Consider the following 14,876-nt stretch of genomic DNA (forward strand, 5'->3'; position numbering starts at 1 on the left):
ATCAACACATTCATAAGTATATATTGTATTTCTATTACTCCTAAACTATTAGCCTATTTTTATTCATTATTTGCCTGTTTTATGTGGTGACATGTATCACAACAAATTCAAATTTTAAATGACTAACTAAGGAAGCTTTTGGAAAGATTCTACAACCTTGAAACTATGAGGAAGTCTCAAGATTATTCACAAATGTAGTAGAAGCAAACACATATTTCTACATGTTTAAAGTTGGAGGGAGGATGGGGAAGACTATTACAAAGAAGCATTACAAGGTAAAAATGAACATTTCTGCCTACTCGTCCCCACGTCACCCCCCCAAAAATTCCACAACCAAATACTTGAAATTGTTGTCATCAGAGCATATAAATATTTATCATTAAATCAATTTTAAACTATACTCTTCAACAAAGTTAAGGAATATAAAACACTTAATTTACTATTGTTCAAATATGTATGTTTTGGTCCAGACTAATGATTTCATGGGTAGGAGATAAGCAATCTAATCTCTAGAGAGCTGATTGGGGCCATTAAGAGATTTAATGACTTGACAATGATACCTAGTCAGAATCAGAGCTTAAAGGCGGATCTATCCAACACAGTGTCCTTCTTTCAAAAAATATCATATCAGGGGGCAGCTGGGTAGCTCAGTGGATTGAGAGTCAGGCCTAGAGACGGGAGGTCCTGGGTTCAAATCCGGCCTCAGACCCTTCCCAGCTGTGTGACCCTGGGCAAGTCACTTGACCCCCATTGCCTACCCTTACCACTCTTCCACCTATAAGTAAATACACAGAAGTTAAGGGTTTAAAATAAAAAAAAAAAAAATTAAAAAAAAAATATCATATCACTTACACTAAAATTACCTTTTATAAGCAATATGGCAGAGTGGATAGAGGGCTGGCCTTAGAGTCGGAAAGATCCAAGGTTCAAGTCTCTCCTCTAATATATACTAGTTCCGAGACAATGGCCAATCACACTCTCTTTCAGACTCTCTTTTTTCTTTTTTTTTAAACCCTTACCTTCCATCTTAAAATCAATACTCTGTATTGGTTCCAAGGCAGAAGACTGGTAAGGGATAGGCAATGGGAGTTAGTTAAGTGACTTGCTCAGGGTCACACAGCTGGGAAGTGTCTGAGGCCAGATTAGAACCTAGGACCTCCCATTTCTAGGCTTGACTCTCAATCCACTGAGCCACCCAGCTGCCCCCCCCAACTCAGTTTATCTGTAAAATGGGGATAATACCTATGACCCAATATTTTGTCAGTCTCAGGTAATATTAACAACAATAATAATATTTCTAATACTACTATGTAGTAACACATACTAATACTAGCAAGTATTAATACATATTAATACTAAAAAAGAACTTTTATCTGTGATCGTGAACCTGCTTCATTTTACTCAATTATCATACAAATATACAATTTCACCAAAAGGGACTTTAGTGGTGATCTAATCCAATCCATCCATGAAAGGAATTCCAGATATAAAATTCTCAATGAGTAGTCACCCAGACTATGTTCAAAGACCTCGAAGGGGAAAGAAATCCATGACTTATCTATAAAAAGGGAAGCTGAATTTTATGATCTCCAAACTCCCTTTGCAGGTCTAAATGCTGTGATCTTACTACCTTTTCTTTTTGGAGTAAGAAATAATCAGCAAGTATTTATGAAGTGCCTACAATGTGCTAGCCCTATGGTTGGTGCTGAGGATTCAAATCAATAACAAAATCCCTCAAGAATGACACATTCTATAGAAGGGCAGGGGTGATAAGGACAGATATGCATATTTGTTGCCCAGTTATTCTAGGCAGGTTTGACTCTTTGTGGCCCCATTTGGGTTTGTTTTTGGCAAAGACTCTGTAATGATTTGCCATTTCCTTCTCCAGCTCATTTTACAGATGAAGAAACTGAGGCAAGAAGAGGCTTCCTGACTTTAAACCCAGCACTCTATGGACTACTAACCGCCCATACATATAAATACAAGATACCATCAAAGTGGATACATTAGCATGAAAGTATCAGGATAAGGAAAGGTCTTATATAAAGCATGGCCAGGGGCCATCAGAAAGAGCATTTTGGGATTACTTAACCATAATCCTGAGATCTCTACCCAGCTTAATCCCAACATCCCTTAAAGTAAACAAAATAAAATGTAAAACACAGAAGGAGAAGCTCCTACTTGTCAGCAAGGCCTTCCAAACACAACTCAAACATCATCTTGGAATGAAAAAATGAAAACAATTTAGCATGTTAAGAGTCAAAAACTGTGATATACAGCATTGAAGCAATTTACCAATCCAGTTGGACAGGGTGGTAAGAATTAAAACTCAAGTTTTTTTGATTCTCAGACCTTAAGCTGCTCCCCAACTACTATTGTTTCACCTGATTCCTTTGTTAATACACACACTTAACATAAATAGGACAATGAAACACTACATAATTGTAATGGACAAGTTGAGTGGGTCAAAGTATTTTCATGAAGATGAAGATACTTCAGAGAATCAACTCTGTTCTTAAATCTGAAGGACTCATTCAATGGCTCATTCTCAAGAACCTTTCCATGGGACCACCATTTCTGGATCTGAAAAAGTAGTAACAAATAGGATCCTAATATATGATATGGTGAACTCTGGGACACTCAGAAACTTGAGCTAGAGATGCCATGATCCATACCAGTTTCTCATCTTGACATTAAAAGTCCTCCACATAGGGCAGCTAGGTAGCACAGCAGACAGAACACCAGTCCTGATAAGGGGACCTGAGTTCAAATCTGGCCTCAGATACTTTCTAGAATATGTGACCCTGGGTAAGTCACTTAACCCTAATTTCCTAACCCTTGCTTGTAATGGTTAGGGGAAAAGTCCTCTATAATGTGACTCCAACTTACAGTTTCAGTTCGACCTCAGTATTCCCCTTTGAGCACTCTAAATTCCAGCCAAACTTGTTTAGCTGCTGTTCTTCAAGCTTAAAGTTACATATTCTGCCTTTTTGCATTTACACAAACTATCCCCTTCAAGATTGGAATGTATTCCCTCTTCATCTTTCCCTCTCAGAATATTTATCTACCATCAAGGCTTGGTTTATGGGCCACCTCACCCAAGAAGTTTTACCTAATCCTTCCCAGTTGTTAGAAGCATCTCTCTCCTCCGGTAGCCAGACAGTTCTTATCTATGTACAAGCTATGTCCATAGAGTAGAAGGCAAGCAAGCCCTCTAAGGACAAGGAAATTTCTTCCATTTTCTTCTTTGGAACTCCAGCACCTGGCACACAGTATAGACTTAATGTTTGCTGAATTAAATTCACCTCAAAAAGAAAACCCTGAAAACTTGTCAACTACCATAAAGAACATAGGACAATATAGACACTGCCCATTGCACTGGATTTCCTATTTAAACATCTCTCAATTATTTATGCTCATGAAAAGACACAGATGAGGATAATTCAATAGCATAATAGATTTAATTAAACCTACTAGTTTAGATCTTCTTAAAAGGGGAACGGGGATGTAGGAAAACAAAAAGCATTAAATGCAGAGGAAATAGTATAAATAGAGGTACTTATAGTATAAAAATCCCAAGGCATAATTGGGAAAAGAATTCATTTGATTGTAAATTTGACCAGTGATGTAGTATGAAAATTAAGACTGGAAATGCCAGTTGCAACTGAATCATGGCAGCAAGGAAGGAAAGAAGGAAGATGAGTTTTGTTTTAGACATGTCAAAATTGAGATGATGGGGGGCAGCTGGGTAGCTCAGTGGATTGAGAGCCAAGCCTAGAGATGAGAGGTCCTAGGTTCAAATCTGGCCGCAGACACTTCCCAGCTGTGTGACCCTGGGCAAGTCACTTGACCCCCATTGCCTGGCCCTTACCACTCTTCTGCCTTGGAGCCTATACACAGTATTGACTCCAAGACGGAAGGGAAGGGTTTAAAAAAAAAAATTGAGATGATGATAGGAAATCTAGGTGAGATATATATCAAGAAGTCAATTAGAAAAGTAAAAAGTCGGGGCAGCTGGGTAGCTTAGTGGAGTGAGAGTCAGGCCTAGAGACAGGAGGTCCTAGGTTCAAACCCGGCCTCAGCCACTTCCCAGCTGTGTGACCCTGGGCAGGTCACTTGACCCCCATTGCCCACCCTTACCAATCTTCCACCTATGAGACAATACACCGAAGTATAAGGGGTTTAAAAAAAAAAAAAAATCTAAAAAAAAAAAAAAAAAAGAAAAGTAAAAAGTCAGCATTGGTAATCTAAAATTTGAAAGCATCCATAAGGAGAAGACAGTTTATGCTACAGGAATGAATTAAATCAATATAACACCATCACCAAGGAAAATGATAGAGAAAAAAAGGGGAATTGAGCACAGCATCTTTGGGGGCTATGTTCATTTAGGGTAAGAGAAAAAGTCAACAAAGGTGACAGAAAAGGAAAAAGAGAGAACACCAGTATAGTATAATATCATCACAAAGTCATGCTGAAAATTAAACTCCCTTCTGAAGTAGTGAACCTTGAAAAAATTCCTAGTTACTTCCAGGAAAGAGAAGAGGAATCAAGGGTTGATGGTAACCCAGGCAATAGAGGAGACAAAAGACACAGAGTGTGACATGGGTACAAATGAGGAAGCACCCTGTGGAGGAAGGACAGTAGCAAGGCTAACAGTTGTAGGAACAGACTAGTAGGAGCCTGGAAATGCTGTTTTCCCTGACCTTGTCCCCTCTGTGATCTAATAGGACTTATGCATTAGGAAAATTATTTTGGCAATAGTGTGAAGGATAGTCAGAGAAAGGAGATCAGTTAGGAGATTATTTCAATCGACCTTATGCTAAGAGGCTTGAACTAGCAGGATAACAGTGGGAATAAGAGAGAAAGTACACTCCAGAGCCTAAAGTAGGTGAGAGAAAATGGAATTAATCAAAGGGGAGAGAAAGAATTCAAAAGAAGCTGAGAGGGGGCAGCTGGGTAGCTCAGTGGATTGAGAGCCAGGCCTAGAGACAGGAGGTCCTAGGTTCAAATCTGGCCTCAGACACTTCCCAGCTGTGTGACCCTGGGCAAGTCACTTGACCCCCATTGCCTACCCTTACCACTCTTCCACCTAGGAGCCTATACAGAGTATAGGCTCCAAGACAGAAGGTTAGGGTTTAAAAAAAAAAAAAGAAGAAGCTGAGAAAGACTAGTTAAATTCACTCAACAATGGTACTAAGCACATTGAAAATCAAAAAACAAAAAATTAACAGCACAAGCATGCAGAAGGCCAAAGGTGTGTCCCTCAAAGCTCTGAATGGGAAAAAAAAAAAAGAAAAAAAGAAAAGAAAGAAACAAAACTACTAGAGGAACAGGAAAATGGGATAGCAATGAAATTTTAGTTTGTTACTTTTATGGGCAACTGGGATGCAAACAAGCCTGGAAACTTCATTTACTTGTTTGGTGATGAGTTATGTAAGACTTGTAAACTGGTGACACATAAATAGCTATTTACAATTAAAAGAACATATAAGGATCAAATAAAACATATGAAAAGATTCTACAAACTTTAAGCATTACCACAAATGCAAGGTAAGCAAGAAACTGAAATAAATCATTAATGCCCTGAATAATTTAGAGCTACCTGCTACCCAGGTTCCAAAATCATGTCATCATGGGCACGAAGAAAGATTTCTGTCTCTGATTAGTCTCAGAGAGTGACTGTTCCCCTGTATTCCCAAATCTGAAGTAAGGGGGAGGGGGAGAAAAGTCAGGAAATTCAAGTTATATTTGAGGAGAGAAGTAATAATGTATACCATACAGCTCCAGAATTCACTCCTTTAATCATATGACAAATCGGAAGTTATAGTAGTTAATTACTACTAATAATAATTATTATAATCATTATTATTACAAAACCACTCATTCCTAATAAAGTCTTTGTGTAACGCTTAGAGGTGACCCCAAAATTTCCAAAGCTGTGCCAACAAGTCATAAATTTTGCCAACTCCTAGCCAACCTGGAAAGTCCTTGAGGACAAGCCTAGTACTAGATTATGTGGCTGTTGCCTGAGGGCCTGATACACTAAGCTTGGAGAAGCTCAGGATCAGAAGACTGTCCATTAGATGATTAATATTTTGGCTACAACAACTTTTTTTTTTAAACCCTTACCTTCCATCTTAGAATCAATACTCTGTATTGGTTCGAAGGCAGAAGAGTGGTAAGGGCTAGGCAATGAGCAAAGATTTGAACCTAGGACCTCCTGTCTCTAGACCTGGCTCTCAACCACTGAGCTACCCAGCTGCCTCCCTATAGCAACTTCTGAAACTATCTCCTAAGGAAGAGAGGATTTGTGATCAATCTTGATGGAAGGAATTCCCATTGCAATAATAATTATAACTGTAAAAAAAGAATCATAGCTTTTCTTAAGCACTGAAAAAGAATAAACTCCCATTTAGATAGCACTTTGTTTACAGTGTTTTTACAGTGCCTTATTTGGGTTACATGATTTGATTTGCCCAAGGTTACATACAGTTCACATGTGGCAGGGATGAGACTTGACTCAAAGTCCTATGCTCTCTCCATGATATCACCCTTGTCTTAAGCCAGTAGAGAGAGGAAGGGGAAAAGAGGGAGGAGGTGAGAAAGGGAGCTACAGGCATGGAAGTACATGGAGGTTTAAGAAATGGAGTTTTAAGTAACTGAAAAAGTATGGAAGAGATTGGTCATAGAATCACATATTTAGAACTCTGAGAGACCTCTGAGGCCATCAAGGCCAACCCTTCTCTTTTATAGATAAGAAAACTGGGGCTCAGAAAAATTCTATGATTTTCTTAGGGTCACACAACTAGTAAGTGTCTGAGATAGGATTTGATCTCAGATCTGACATCAGGTCCTATTGGAACCACTACAACACACTGTCAACCAAGTATGTGATTATGGAATACAAGTGATTCTTGGATTTTTTTTGCGGGGGACACTTCCACTGGTGGCCCCAGTTCAAGATTAGTTGTCATTTCTTTCTACAATAACATCTCATTTTATCCAGAGTTCATTTGTGTTAAACTATCTATAACACAAGGGAAAAACCAGGAATCAAGCCAAAAAGGGAAGGGAAAAAAAAGCCTTTAAGTAGCCAAAAGAGAGATCATAACAAAAAATCCATGAATATCATGTCTTTGTCTCCTAGCAGAACTCTATAAATCCTAAATCACAGCCTGTTTCCTTTCATACTTGGCATGATTTTAACAAGGATGGCTGCATGGTTTGCACTTGTATGATAGATTGAAAATAGGTAAAGAGTCAAGAGAAAGCAAACAAATTATTACTATTCTCCATAGATTACAGTTAAAACGAATTACAATGGAAGAGAAGATATCTTTAAAGAACAAATTCAAAAACAGCCTGAGGACTTTTTTTGAGATGGTCACACAGCCTCCCTACTTCTATGGCCTCCAAAGACATCACCAAACACTGCACATGTAACAGAATACTAATAAATACCCTGGGATATCAACAAAAAGTTAATTACATGACATTGAATATAATTAACAAGGCACAGGCATGTATATACATATATATGCATATATATGTATATACATATAAATGTTTTATGTATATAAAACATTGTGTTAAGATTCCCTTCCAAATGTTTAAATATCCAGAGTTGCTACTTAAAGATTAAGCTTCATTTTTCTGGAAAATTCAGCAAACCTATTCCTAGGACAAAGGAAATATCATCGTACCTGTGTTCATGTTTTATTCAGCACAAAAACTGGTTCCTTTCTAATTCAGGAACTCCAGGGGAATATATCTTGTTCAGTTATACTGATTCTTCATGGGATCATTGTACATCAATGCCGCCCATGGGTTTTTTGTTTTTGTTTTTGTTTTTTTGGACAAAGTGGCTTGCCATTTCTTTCTCCAATAGATTTAGGCAAACAGAGGTTTAGGTGACATGCCCAGAATCATACAGCTAGTAAGCATCTAAGGGGGAACTTGAACCAATTCTTCCCAACTCCAAGCCTGGAACTCTATCTACTGAACCATCTAGTTGCCAATATATTACATATATATAATACATACATAATACACACATAAACATTCTTCACTCACAGTTTAAAGGAACTCATATATGCATCAAAAGTCTCTTCTCCTTTTGAGGAAAACAAAAAGAGAAACTTAAGAGTAGTTGAAGAAAACGAATAGAGTGAATAATTATAGATGGGAACATTCCTAAGAACCAAAGATTAAAAGCTCTCAGGGAGTGGAGGGAATCTAGAACTCATTGATCTGTGTTTAAGTCAACAAAATCTTCAAAACTGAACAACTACATAAAAGCAAAAGACTTTGACTTTCATGAGCAGAAAGACTAGATCATCTGGAATCCGATTTTAAAAGAAAAAGGTTTTTTAGTATATAGCAGTCATTGGCCATCATCCTGCTCAATGCTATTACTAATATTACAATTATCATAAATACATTTTAAAAATATTTCTACTTTGAGTGTCTACAAAAAAATTTCTGCACTCCTACTATTACTTTCTCCCAAATCTGTAGCAAGTCCTTACCTTTCAATTTCTCATTTCCATTTCCTACAAGTTGGCTATGCCTAATTGTCCCCCTTCACCTCATGGTCATCATATTCCAAATTAAACTCCTTATCTTTCCTTCTCCTAACTTCTCAGGTCTAGTCAATCATGACTTGGTTTCTGGGGTCTTTTAAAGACATCTTTGACTTTTTTTCCACAGCAAAATAGTAAGTTCTTTTAAGCCTTCTTTCATAATGTTACTTAAATCTATCTTGTTTTGTTTTCCCACTGCCAACACCTTAACACCAGCAGATTCCAAAAAACTCCCAAATGAACTTCCTGCCTCAACTTTCCCTTCAATCCACTGTGATATGTTTCTGGGTTGATATCCCTAAAATACTGCTTTCATCATGTCATTTCTCTCCTCAAATTTTTCCATTGCCAATAGGATAAAGTCAAAATACTTTTAGTTGACATTCAAAGCCCTCAATTATCAGGCCTTTCCAGTCTTATCTCTTATTACTCTCCTAAAGCAAACCTTTCCCTTGCTCCACTCAAAAAAAAAAAAATCTTACCTATTTATGAATCTCTCATCCCTGCATTCCCATATACAACCTGTAGCCAAGACCTATAAATTTCACTTTTGGAACAGTTTTTCAATATGCTCCCCTTTCTGACACTGCCACCTCTCCGGTACAGCCCTCCCCACCTTACACCTAGACTACTGCAATAGCCTGCTGGTGAATTTGTCTGCCTCAAGTCTCTCCTCATGCCAATCCATTCTCCATTTAGCTGACAAAGGGATTTTCCTGAAGTGTACAAAGCTGTAGTTGTCCATGCCAAGCCCTCTAACTCAGTAAACTCCAGTGGTTCCCTATTGTCTCCAGAACCAAATATAAAATCCTCTATTGTTCAAAGTCCTTCCTAATCTAACCTCTTCCTAACTTTCTGGTCGTACACCTTACTACCAAAATGTATTCTTCAATCCAGTGACGTTGGCCTTCTTGCATTTCCATGAACAAAACACTCCATCTCTTAATTCTATGTTTTCTCTGGCTGTCCTATAAACCTGGAATATTCTCCCTCCTTCTCTCTACTTCCTTGTTTCTTTCAAGTTCCTACTTACACCCCTTCTTGTAGAGGAAGTCTTTCCCAATTCCCCTTAATTTTAGTGCTTCCCTCTTTTACTTATTTCCTACTTAGCCTGTATAGAGCTTGCCAGTTCCTATTTGTTTGTCTTTCTCCATAAAACTGTGAGCTCCTTGAGGACAGGCTGTTGCCTCTTATTGTATCCCTAATATTTAATACCAGAATTGATACATAATAAGTGCTTGATAAATGTTTATGGACTAACTGTATGAATTCAGTAACCAACTGAATCCATCTTTTTGTTCTCCATTGTTCTTCCTCTAGATTAGAATGTACTCTCTCTCCACTCCTTACATTTCCCCTCAAGGTCCCACTCCAATTCTACTCCCCCCCCCCAAAAAAAAAAACAACTTTCCCTGACCAGCCCAGCAGAACTGAACTCTCCCTTCTTTGGATTCCAACAAAACTTACCATTCATCTAGCATTAATCCTAGCCACCTTATATGGTAGGGCGGTTTCATTGGCATGTTTATGTTTTTTTAACACATGTCATTTTCCCCAGTTTTAAATCCCTAAGCTTCTAAAGGGCAACTACTGTACCTCAGACTTTTCTTTTCCACATCTGGCAGGCACTGAGATATTTAAGGATCACTACCTTATTGCTTTTCCACCTATCAAGAACCCAAAGTGTTGACTGTAAGTTCACAATAAAAAAAAAATTAGAAAAAAAAGAACATCAGGGAATCCTTCTTTCCTTAGAAAATGACCTTGAAACATCATTTAGTTTATCTTTTTGATGAAAGGGGAAGCAATGTTACACAGTACAAAGAAAGGTGGATTTGGAATCAGAAGACTGAGCCTCTGAGCTCTGCCAAATGTTAACTATATGACTTTGGCCAGGTCACTTAACTACTCAGAAGAGTCTGAGCAGATCCCTTACTACTTGAGTGACCCAAGTTCAAATCAGGCCTCAGATAGTTACTGTGATGCAGAGCAATTCACTTAACCCTATTTGCCTCAGTTTCCTCATCTGTCAAATGAGCTGGAGAAGGAAATTGCAAACCATTCCAGTTCTTTTGCCAAAACTACAAATGGGATCACAAAGCATTGGACACAATTGAAATGACCAATCAACACCACCATTACTAGTGTGACTGTAAGCCTCTGGCTTTCAGGTTCCTCATATGTAAAATGAGGGCACTGGACTTATGACCTCCAAGTCCTCTGTCATTGTCCTTTAGTCATTCAGAAATATGGCTGGCTACTTCGTATTAAAAGTTTTTTGTTTTCTTTTTAAGGAAAAGAATTAACCACCTCCTTTTAGCTGCCTGTTCTTCACCTTTTGAACCTTATCTCTCCTGAATCCAGGCCTGTTCAATAACCTACAAATTCAGCGTCAATTGACTGAGTACTTGCTCTGTGTATGGCACAATGCCTCAATATTTGGCAGTCATAGAAAAGTTGGGTGGAGGTGAAGAAAAGAGGGCAATAACAGTTCAGAAATCATTAGTGTTAAAAAGATACAAGTTCTTCTGGAAAGACCCTCTTACTTCTTAAGTTTTTCTTCTCTGATCTGCCTTCTTATTCAACCAAAGTAGTCACTGCTTACTAAACTGGTGAGTCGCTGCCTTGGGCCTCCAGTTCCTCAACACTGCAGCTTCCTGACTTATCTTTTTTTCCTGACCAGCTTCCAAGTTGCTGGCTCTGCAGCTGCCAAACTCAGCAGTATATACAAGCTAAGGTAGAACAGATAGGGCTAACTACCACCCCACCCCCAACTCCAACAGGCAGAATTTCATTAATTTGGGTTGGAAAAGGGGAGAATAATCAACTGAAAAATGAATGAAAGAAATTGAAGAACTCTGCGTGCTGTATTTTATGGAAAGACCCAACAAGCCTTGAAACCTCAATGTAACTGAATTAGACAGATTTCCCCAATTACATCTAGTTTCCCTTCAGGAACATACCTAGATGACTTAGGAATAGATGTGGCATTGATACATCATATTACTGGTACCCAGCACAACAAGCAAGAATTAGCCTAGGTGGCACTAAGGGCTATCTTACTTGAGCTTTGCATCAGACCTGGAATTCACTCTTAAAGTTTAACATTTTGCCTCAATGTCACTGAAGGCTAAAGCCCAGTTCAAATAATAGTTTACAGAAATCACAGGGGTAATTAGACTAGGAAAACCCAAAATGGCTGAGGGCTGCAATTCTTTCTTACTAGGTACTAATAAAACAGGACTATAGACAATTAGACCCCAAGGTTTCCAAAAGCTTCCCCTTAAGGAGATCATGTTGCCATTTATATAATCCTGTAGCATACTGAGCAGGCTAAGCCAATGTGTGGCTAACTTATGAAAAATTCATGCCCAGGGATGGCCCTTACTTTTAAACTCACATTTCCTATGATTTGGTTTCAAGAGCTTCAACAATTTACCAATTCTCTTAATGAACTAATGGCCTTGACACCCTCATCCAATTGGCAGCTTCTACTTTATCCCCTACCAAGCCTGGGAAATAGAAGAACAACTAGAATAGGGGTAGATATTTGGCACCTAGATCCCCAATGCTAAATAATGTAAGACAAACCTCTTTAGGTGGGTATCCCCAGTAGGACTGGAAGTATCCTTTCAAATCAACATACCAACAGCTAAAATTCAAGCCATTTTGGTCATTTAAAAACAAAGAATGATATTACTACCCTTGCTGAAACATTAGAAGTTTCTAGTTTAATATGGCAGGTGGCACTCTCTTCCCCTAGTGACTGACTAGTCATTCAATAACTCCTTTCACAAGAAAACTACACTGCCATACAGAAAAGGAATCCATGATTTCAAGGTCCAGAAAGAGCAGGGTCTACAGAGATAGGTATGGACTAAAGTAAAGTAAATGCATTAACCTCTTCCTTCCCACCACAACACACACACAGAGCTGTCTCAAACATGTCAAGGGATGGAAAAATGCAGGTGGCTTTTAAAAAGCTCTCCAGTTAACCTACAGAATGTCCAAATGAGGCCTCAGGCTGGGAGGTGCACAAGCAATAGCCCAAGGGAGGGATTGGGATTGAGGGTGGGGGTAGGGAAATGGGGTTAGATAACTACACTAGTCAAAGTAAGAAATCCTTACCTGAAGTTCACACCAGGCTACTTCCACCCAGGTCTCCGTGTCCAGCCCCTTGTAGACAGTCTTGAAAGAGCCCCGACCCAGCTCAATATCAAATTTGAGGAACCTGCCATCTGGGGACGTTGCCACCGCCTTCAAGTCATCTTCATCGTCTTCCTCCTCCTCCTCGGGCTCCTCTTTCTTGGTGGGTCCGGGTTCAGCCTTCACCTCTACTGGGGCCGAGGAGGCCGCCACAGTGGCAATCTCCTTCTTCTCCACATCCTGGCTGCTCTCCGGGGCCGAAGAAGCTGCTATACTCGCAGCGGCCACCCCCTCCCCCAGGCTACCAGGGCCTGGACTCGCCTCTCGGGCAGCTTCAGGGACCGGGGAGCCTGCAGGTGGCGGTGGGGTCCTGGGGACTTCAGGAGCCGCGCGCGCCCCTCCACCCTTAGCCCGCTCCGCAATGAGCCGGCGCGTCTTGGAGAGCAGCAGGACCTTGCGCAAGGGTTGCGGGGGTTGCGGGGATGGCTCCGGCTCCGGGGGCTCCAAACCCGGTAACTCCTCCTGGTCTGAGTCTACCACGCTGCGCCGCAGGAAGCGCTGGTGCACTAGCTTGGGGTCCTTGACGCACCGATTTGGAACTGCCCGGCTGCCCTTGGGCGCTGCTGCTGCAGCCACATTTATGCTGGGCTCCGGCATCTTCTTCGATTGGGGATGGGCACTGGGATCTGCTGCAGCCGAAGACTCCTCACCGTCCGCGTTGCCGCCGCCGCCCCCCGGCTGAGCGTCACCGTTGGCCTCAGTCCGGGTTTCCATCAGCGCTCCGGGGTGGTCTCTCCAGGCGGCATCTCGGTCCATCTCTGTAGGGCGCAGAGAGGGAAAGGGTGAGAACGGGAGGGGGATGGGAGAACTTCCCAGCCCAGCCTGTCACCTGCGGCGGCGGCGCGCTCTTTGACGCAGCCCCTTAGCGCCCGGGCACAGGCGGGCAGGCTGCCCGCCGACCCTGGGGGGCAGGGAGGGCGGTGATACGGCACCCCCACACCACAGCCCACCCCCACCCTCACTGTGGCCCCTCACCGGGAGCCTCCAAGGGCCGCTGCCGCCGAGAGAGCTCCGGGAGCGTAGGAAAGCCTTGGGGGGGAAAGGGGTGGGGAAGAGGGGGCGGGGGAGCTCGAGACACAAAGCTGAGCGCCCGCGCGCGGCTGGGGGCGCGAGGAAGCCCGGCCTGAGGGGGACCGGTCAGGGCAACCCAAAGAGGCAGCTCCCCCTCCCGGATGCGCCCCGAAGCCGGGACTGGAGTCCAGGCCCCACGAGGGGAGACTGGCGGAGGTGCGTCCTCTCGGAGACAACGAGGGAGAGAGGCTGCGGCGACGGCCGGCCGGGCTCAAGGGCGGTTGCAGCGGCTGCGGGAGGCTCCACAAAGGAGGGCGGAGGGACTGACGGACGGAGGAGGGCGCTGGGGCCCGTGGGTGGGGAGGGGGCTGCAGCAAAACCCACACAAAGGCAGAGAGCTGGAGGAGAGTAGCGAAGAGGGAAGGAAGGAGAAAAGAGCAGAGGAAAAGGGAGGGGAAGAGGAGGAGAAGGAGGAGGAGGGAGGGGGCGTACGAGCTGCGGTACTCACAGGGCGAGCTGGTGCCTTCCATCCCTGCAGCCTGGCTGGGCGGGAGGGCAGCTGCGCCCCGCTCTTCTCGGCAGGTCCCGAGCTTCCCTCCTCACAGTTCTCTGGGCACCTGGGCGCTTCTCTTCTCGCCTCTAGTCCCTAGGTTCGAGGCACTGCGCTGCCCTGACCCCGCCCCGGGATTCTCCGAGTTCCCGCAGGAGACTGCGGACCTGCCTCCGGGCTCGCTCGCTGGGCTCCTGCCCCAGGTGTCCCGAAGCGGAGGGGGCGGCGCAGGGCAGCGTGGGGCAGCTGCTGGTTAATGAGCGCACTGAACAGATAGCTCCCCAGCAACCCGGCACGGCAGCGAAGGAGGGGCCACCACTCGCCCCGCCCCACCTAGTGCAGGGAGGAGGAGCAGAGGACAAAGGGAGGAGCTTAGCTTTTCAGGCCCCTTCTTTTTCTGCGGACCAGAAGTGGTCTTCTGCTGGAGCCAGAGCTTGTCCTGTTACCACCCCTTCTCTGCGCCCTCCCTAACCAGAGCCTCTTATTCCTTAGCCACCCCTTGCCCTATGAACTAGGGCAACTGCCCA

At 42.6% G+C, this 14,876-nt stretch overlaps 1 protein-coding gene across 1 annotated transcript in view; it reads right to left on the reverse strand.

The window, feature by feature from the left end:
- The window catches only part of WNK2 (WNK lysine deficient protein kinase 2), a 246,695-nt gene extending 232,246 nt beyond the window's left edge, over positions 1 to 14,449 (reverse strand). The window contains exons 1-2 of the mRNA XM_044670684.1: positions 14,308 to 14,449; positions 12,711 to 13,546 (exon numbers count right to left, since the gene is read on the reverse strand). Of these exons, the coding sequence (XP_044526619.1) occupies positions 12,711 to 13,544 (834 nt within the window). The 5' untranslated portion in view covers positions 13,545 to 13,546; positions 14,308 to 14,449. The remainder of the gene's footprint in view (positions 1 to 12,710; positions 13,547 to 14,307) is intronic.
- Between the last annotated feature and the right edge of the window lie 427 nt (positions 14,450 to 14,876).

This window comes from Gracilinanus agilis, chromosome 1, assembly GCF_016433145.1.
Source record: "Gracilinanus agilis isolate LMUSP501 chromosome 1, AgileGrace, whole genome shotgun sequence".
Classification (NCBI taxonomy): domain Eukaryota; kingdom Metazoa; phylum Chordata; class Mammalia; order Didelphimorphia; family Didelphidae; genus Gracilinanus; species Gracilinanus agilis.